This window comes from Borostomias antarcticus (genome assembly GCF_949987555.1).
Source record: "Borostomias antarcticus genome assembly, chromosome: 9".
Classification (NCBI taxonomy): Eukaryota; Metazoa; Chordata; class Actinopteri; order Stomiiformes; family Stomiidae; genus Borostomias; species Borostomias antarcticus.
Genome location: NC_140242.1, coordinates 371,922 through 379,421, shown reverse-complemented (window position 1 = coordinate 379,421; position 7,500 = coordinate 371,922). Strand labels below are relative to the sequence as shown.

Genomic DNA, 7,500 nt, shown 5'->3' with positions numbered 1-7,500 from the left:
GTTAATAGACTGACTATTACCCCCTCTCTCTGTATTAACTATTAATAGACTGACTATTACCCCCTCTCTGTATTAACTGTTAATACACTGACTATTACCCCTCTATCTGTATTAACTGTTAATAGACTGACTATTACCCCTCTCTCTGTATTAACTGTTAATAGACTGACTATTACCCCTCTCTGTATTAACTGTTAATACACTGACTATTACCCCTCTATCTGTATTAACTGTTAATAGACTGACTATTACCCCTCTCTCTGTATTAACTGTTAATAGACTGACTATTACCCCTCTCTCTGTATTAACTGTTAATAGACTGACTATTACCCCCCTCTCTGTATTAACTATTAATAGACTGACTATTACCCCCCTCTCTGTATTAACTGTTAATAGACTGACTATTACCCCTCTCTCTGTATTAACTGTTAATAGACTGACTATTACCCCCTCTCTCTGTATTAACTGTTAATAGACTGACTATTACCCCCTCTCTCTGTATTAACTGTTAATAGACTGACTATTACCCCTCTATCTGTATTAACTGTTAATAGACTGACTATTACCCCTCTCTGTATTAACTGTTAATACACTGACTATTACCCCTCTATCTGTATTAACTGTTAATAGACTGACTATTACCCCTCTCTCTGTATTAACTGTTAATAGACTGACTATTACCCCCCTCTCTGTATTAACTATTAATAGACTGACTATTACCCCCCTCTCTGTATTAACTGTTAATAGACTGACTATTACCCCTCTCTCTGTATTAACTGTTAATAGACTGACTATTACCCCCTCTCTCTGTATTAACTGTTAATAGACTGACTATTACCCCCTCTCTCTGTATTAACTGTTAATAGACTGACTATTACCCCCTCTCTGTATTAACTGTTAATACACTGACTATTACCCCTCTCTCTGTATTAACTGTTAATAGACTGACTATTACCCCCCTCTCTGTATTAACTGTTAATACACTGACTATTACCCCCCTCTCTGTATTAACTATTAATAGACTGACTATTACCCCCCTCTCTGTATTAACTATTAATAGACTGACTATTACCCCTCTCTGTATTAACTGTTAATAGACTGACTATTACCCCTCTCTCTGTATTAACTGTTAATAGACTGACTATTACCCCTCTCTCTGTATTAACTGTTAATAGACTGACTATTACCCCCTCTCTCTGTATTAACTGTTAATAGACTGACTATTACCCCCTCTCTCTGTATTAACTGTTAATAGACTGACTATTACCCCCTCTCTGTATTAACTGTTAATACACTGACTATTACCCCTCTCTCTGTATTAACTGTTAATAGACTGACTATTACCCCTCTCTCTGTATTAACTGTTAATACACTGACTATTACCCCTCTCTCTGTATTAACTGTTAATACACTGACTATTACCCCCCTCTCTGTATTAACTATTAATAGACTGACTATTACCCCTCTCTGTATTAACTGTTAATAGACTGACTATTACCCCCTCTCTCTGTATTAACTGTTAATAGACTGACTATTACCCCCTCTCTGTATTAACTGTTAATACACTGACTATTACCCCTCTCTCTGTATTAACTGTTAATAGACTGACTATTACCCCCCTCTCTGTATTAACTGTTAATACACTGACTATTACCCCCCTCTCTGTATTAACTATTAATAGACTGACTATTACCCCTCTCTCTGTATTAACTGTTAATAGACTGACTATTACCCCCTCTCTGTATTAACTGTTAATAGACTGACTATTACCCCTCTCTCTGTATTAACTGTTAATACACTGACTATTACCCCCCTCTCTGTATTAACTGTTAATACACTGACTATTACCCCCCTCTCTGTATTAACTATTAATAGACTGACTATTACCCCTCTCTGTATTAACTGTTAATAGACTGACTATTACCCCCTCTCTGTATTAACTGTTAATAGACTGACTATTACCCCTCTCTCTGTATTAACTGTTAATACACTGACTATTACCCCCCTCTCTGTATTAACTGTTAATACACTGACTATTACCCCCCTCTCTGTATTAACTATTAATAGACTGACTATTACCCCCCTCTCTGTATTAACTGTTAATAGACTGACTATTACCCCTCTCTCTGTATTAACTGTTAATAGACTGACTATTACCCCCCTCTCTGTATTAACTGTTAATAGACTGACTATTACCCCTCTCTCTGTATTAACTGTTAATAGACTGACTATTACCCCTCTCTCTGTATTAACTATTAATAGACTGACTATTACCCCCCTCTCTGTATTAACTATTAATAGACTGACTATTACCCCTCTCTGTATTAACTATTAATAGACTGACTATTACCCCCCTCTCTGTATTAACTATTAATAGACTGACTATTACCCCCCTCTCTCTGTATTAACTGTTAATAGACTGACTATTACCCCCCTCTCTGTATTAACTGTTAATAGACTGATCATTACCCCCCTCTCTGTATTAACTATTAATAGACTGACTATTACCCCTCTCTGTATTAACTGTTAATACACTGACTATTACCCCTCTCTCTGTATTAACTGTTAATAGACTGACTATTACCCCCTCTCTGTATTAACTGTTAATAGACTGACTATTACCCCTCTCTCTGTATTAACTGTTAATACACTGACTATTACCCCCTCTCTGTATTAACTGTTAATACACTGACTATTACCCCTCTCTCTGTATTAACTGTTAATACACTGACTATTACCCCTCTCTGTATTAACTGTTAATAGACTGACTATTACCCCCCTCTCTGTATTAACTGTTAATAGACTGACTATTACCCCTCTCTCTGTATTAACTGTTAATACACTGACTATTACCCCCCTCTCTGTATTAACTGTTAATACACTGACTATTACCCCTCTCTGTATTAACTGTTAATACACTGACTATTACCCCTCTCTCTGTATTAACTATTAATAGACTGACTATTACCCCTCTCTCTGTATTAACTGTTAATAGACTGACTATTACCCCTCTCTCTGTATTAACTGTTAATACACTGACTATTACCCCCCTCTCTGTATTAACTGTTAATACACTGATCATTACCCCCCTTCTCTCTTTCCTCTCTTCATAGTACACTATTAACCACAACCATGCACTCTGACATACTCTCTCTCTCTCTCTCTCTCTCTCTCTCTCTCTCTCTCTCTCCCTGACACACACACACACACACACACACACACACACACACACACACACACACACACACACACACACTGAGATATACTCTTCTATTTCACCCCTCCTCTCCCTCACCTCCCACTCCTCAGTTGCTCTTTGTGTTGATGGTGAATGCAGGCTCTGTGTGCCCCCCCCCTCCCCCGGACCCTCTACCTGTATCAGGCTCTGTGTGCCCCCCCCCTCCCCCGGACCCTCTACCTGTATCAGTTACACCTGAGGGTGTGTGTGTGTGGGGGGGGGGGTCAGGCTCTGTGTGCCCCCCCTCTCCCCCGGACCCTCTACCTGTATCAGTTACACCTGAGGGTGTGTGTGTGGGGGGGGGGGTCAGGCTCTGTGTGCCCCCCCTCCCCCGGACCCTCTACCTGTATCAGTTACACCTGAGGGTGTGTGTGTGTGGGGGGGGGGTCAGGCTCTGTGTGCCCCCCCCCCCCCCCGGACCCTCTACCTGTATCAGTTACACCTGAGGGTGTGTGTGTGTGGGGGGGGGGTCAGGCTCTGTGTGCCCCCCCTCTCCCCCGGACCCTCTACCTGTATCAGTTACACCTGAGGGTGTGTGTGTGGGGGGGGGGGTCAGGCTCTGTGTGCCCCCCCTCTCCCCCGGACCCTCTACCTGTATCAGTTACACCTGAGGGTGTGTGTGTGGGGGGGGGGGGGTCAGGCTCTGTGTGCCCCCCCCCCTCCCCCGGACCCTCTACCTGTATCAGTTACACCTGAGGGTGTGTGTGTGGGGGGGGGGGGGTCATGTTACTGCCAGCAGAATGAGGGCGTCCTTTTGATGAGCTCAGGGCTAATGGGTGCGTGTGGGAGGAGGGGAGGGGGTCAGGGTCAGGGGGGTCAGGGTCAGGGGGGTCAGGGGGGTCAGGGTCTAACAGTAAAGCAGAGCTTTGTTTGTGGCTGGAGTTGTGTTTCTGGGGGCGGCGCTGTGTGTGTACTGTGTGTGTGTGTGTGTACTGTGTGTGTGTGTGTGTGTGTACTGTGTGTGTGTGTGTGCTGTATGTGAGTTGTTCAGTGTGTTTAGCTCGGTGTCTTTAGGTTTTGTTATGGTGTTGCCAGTGGGACGGTCAGTGGTATCATGGTGGTATCATGGTGGTATCATGGTGGTATCATGGTCGGTAGTTGGTCAGTTTGATGTCAGACGTGTGTGTGTGTTAGATGTGCGCGCACGTGTGTGTGTACAGAACGCTATTCACTCTGTTCATTGTGAATGTCCTGAGTGTGTACGTGGTAGTCTAACCCTAACCCTCTCTGCGTCCTGAGTGTGTACGTGGTAGTCTAACCCTAACCCTCTCTGCGTCCTGAGTGTGTACATGGTAGTCTAACCCTAACCCTCACCCTCTCTGCGTCCTGAGTGGGTACATGGTAGTCTAACCCTAACCCTCACCCTCTCTGCGTCCTGAGTGGGTACGTGGTAGTCTAACCCTAACCCTCTCTGCGTCCTGAGTGTGTACATGGTAGTCTAACCCTCACCCTCTCTGCGTCCTGAGTGGGTACATGGTAGTCTAACCCTAACCCTCACCCTCTCTGCGTCCTGAGTGTGTACATGGTAGTCTAACCCTAACCCTCACCCTCTCTGCGTCCTGAGTGGGTACATGGTAGTCTAACCCTCACCCTCTCTGCGTCCTGAGTGGGTACATGGTAGTCTAACCCTAACCCTCACCCTCTCTGCGTCCTGAGTGGGTACATGGTAGTCTAACCCTCACCCTCTCTGAGTCCTGAGTGGGTACATGGTAGTCTAACCCCCGTCTCTCTGCGTCCTGTAGGGGGCAGTGTATGGAAGATGTCGGGAACGCTGGACTGGATTTCCCGGATGAGGAAGCGGCGGGCTAGCGCGCTGTGTGCTCTGGGCACGCTCCTGCTCTGCTGCCTGCCTGGAGGAACCTCCGTCTCAGGTGGGTCTTCACCACCAGCACAGGGCTGATACTGGGTCAGCCACCAACACAGGGCTGATACTGGGTCAGCCACCAGCACAGGGCTGATACTGGGTCAGTCATCACCACCAGCACAGGGCTGATACTGGGTCAGCCATCACCACCAGCACAGGGCTGAGCTCCTCCTGTCCACATGTCCAAGTGTCCTTGGGCAAGACACTGAATTGCTCCCAATGAGCAGGCTAGCGCCTTGCATGGCAGTTGGCCGCAATTGGTGTGTGAATGTGTGTGTGAATGAGTGAAGGAGAGGCCACTGTAAAGCGCTTTGGATAAAAGTCCTATACAATTGCAGTCCATTTACCATTTTACCATTTACCATTTTATCATTTACCATTTTACCATTTACCTTTTACCATTTTATCATTTACCATTTTACCATTTTACCATTTTACCATTTACCACAACAGAGTACAGAGATAACAACCAGGAAGCTAACTCCCTCTCTCCTCCTGGTCTCTCTCTAACAGATGAGGTGCCGGTCTTCACTGAGGAGCCTCTCTCAGTGGTGCAGAAGCTGGGGGGCAGCGTGACCCTGCGCTGCGGCGCCCGACCCTCCTCCGCCAACATCAGCTGGCGTCTGAATGGCCAAGAGCTGGGGGGCGGGGCCGGCGCGGAGCAGGGGGGAGGAGCCAGCGCAGAGCTGGGGGTGGTGGTGGAGCCGGGCGCATTGATCATACCCGTCCTCTCCAACCTCACTCTCGGCAGGTACCAGTGTGTGGCCAGCACCGGCGCCGGAGCCCTCGCCAGCGTGCCCGCCAACGTCACCGCCGCCAGTGAGTACTGCTCTGACTAAACTATACCAACCAGCCAGTGAGTACTATTCTGACTAAACTATACCAACCAGCCAGTGAGTACTATTCTGACTCAACTATACTCTAGTAACTGATGCCAGTGAGTACTATTCTGACTCAACTATACTCTAGTAACTGATGCCAGTGAGTACTATTCTGACTAAACTATACTCTAGTAACTGATGCCAGTGAGTACTATTCTGACTAAACTATACTCTAGTAACTGATGCCAGTGAGTACTATTCTGACTAAACTATACTCTAGTAACTGATGCCAGTGAGTACTATTCTGACTAAACTATACTCTAGTAACTGATGCCAGTGAGTACTATTCTGACTAAACTATACTCTAGTAACTGATGCCAGTGAGTACTATTCTGTCTAAACTATACTCTAGTAACTGCTACCAATGAGTACCGATTCAAACCACACTAAAAACTGCTGTTTTCTGCTGTCAGAGAATACTTATTCAAACCATACCAAATACTCTCTATATACTGTTGCCAGTTAATACTAAAATAAAATGAATAAATCACTAACTCATTCATCCCACAAACAACACAACTCAGACACCAACGGAATGGCAGAGAGAGAGAGTACACTACCCCACTAGCGTGTGGTTGTGTGTGTTTATCCAGGTAGGTGTGTAGGGTTAGGGTTAGTGTGTTTATCCAGGTAGGTGTGTAGGGTTAGGGTTAGGGTTAGTGTGTTTATCCAGGTAGGTGTGTAGGGTTAGGGTTAGGGTGTTTATCCAGGTAGGTGTGTAGGGTTAGGGTTAGTGTGTTTATCCAGGTAGGTGTGTAGGGTTAGGGTTAGAGTTAGGGTTAGGGTTAGGGTTAGCGCAGCTCCAGATTCAGCCAGAACACGCTGCTCTGGGGTTAGGGTTAGGGTTAGGGGCGCAGAACACGCTGCTCTGGGGTTAGGGTTAGGGTTAGGGGCGCAGAACACGCTGCTCTGGGGTTAGGGTTAGGGTTAGGGTTAGGGTAGGTGTGTAGGGTTAGGGTTAGGGTTAGGGTAGAACACGCTGCTCTGGGGTTAGGGTTAGGGTTAGGGGCGCAGAACACGCTGCTCTGGGGTTAGGGTTAGGGTTAGGGTAGGTGTGTAGGGTTAGGGTTAGGGTTAGGGTTAGGGTAGGTGTGTAGGGTTAGGGTTAGGGTAGAACACGCTGCTCTGGGCGACTCCAAGGCCTCCGGACTCGACGGTGGTTTTTGCCGGGCTGGTGTAATTGCGAGGCGCAAACGGAGGAAAGGGTATGTTTGTTCAGCGAATACGCATTAGAGTAATCCAGGCCTGAGAAGAGAGTGCTGTGTGTTAGGGGGGTTGAGGGGGAGGGGAGCAGTGCTGTGTGTTAGGGGGGTTGAGGGGGAGGGGAGCAGTGGTGTGTGTTAGGGGGGTTGAGGGGGAGGGGAGCAGTGGTGTGTGTTAGGGAGCAGTGGTGTGTGTTAGGGGGGTGTGTGTTAGGGAGCAGTGGTGTGTGTTGGTGGTGTGTGTTAGGGAGCAGTGGTGTGTGTTAGGGAGCAGTGGTGTGTGTTAGGGAGCAGTGGTGTGTGTTAGGGAGCAGT

General features: G+C 46.7%; 1 protein-coding gene across 1 annotated transcript in view; it reads left to right on the top strand.

Annotated features, from left to right (window-relative positions):
• Positions 1 to 4,997: 4,997 nt before the first annotated feature.
• The window catches only part of boc (BOC cell adhesion associated, oncogene regulated), a gene marked incomplete at its 5' end in the record, with an annotated part of 26,864 nt that continues 24,361 nt past the window's right edge, over positions 4,998 to 7,500 (top strand). The window contains 2 exon segments of the mRNA XM_084443156.1: positions 4,998 to 5,109; positions 5,616 to 5,921. Coding sequence (XP_084299282.1) covers positions 4,998 to 5,109; positions 5,616 to 5,921 — 418 coding nt within the window.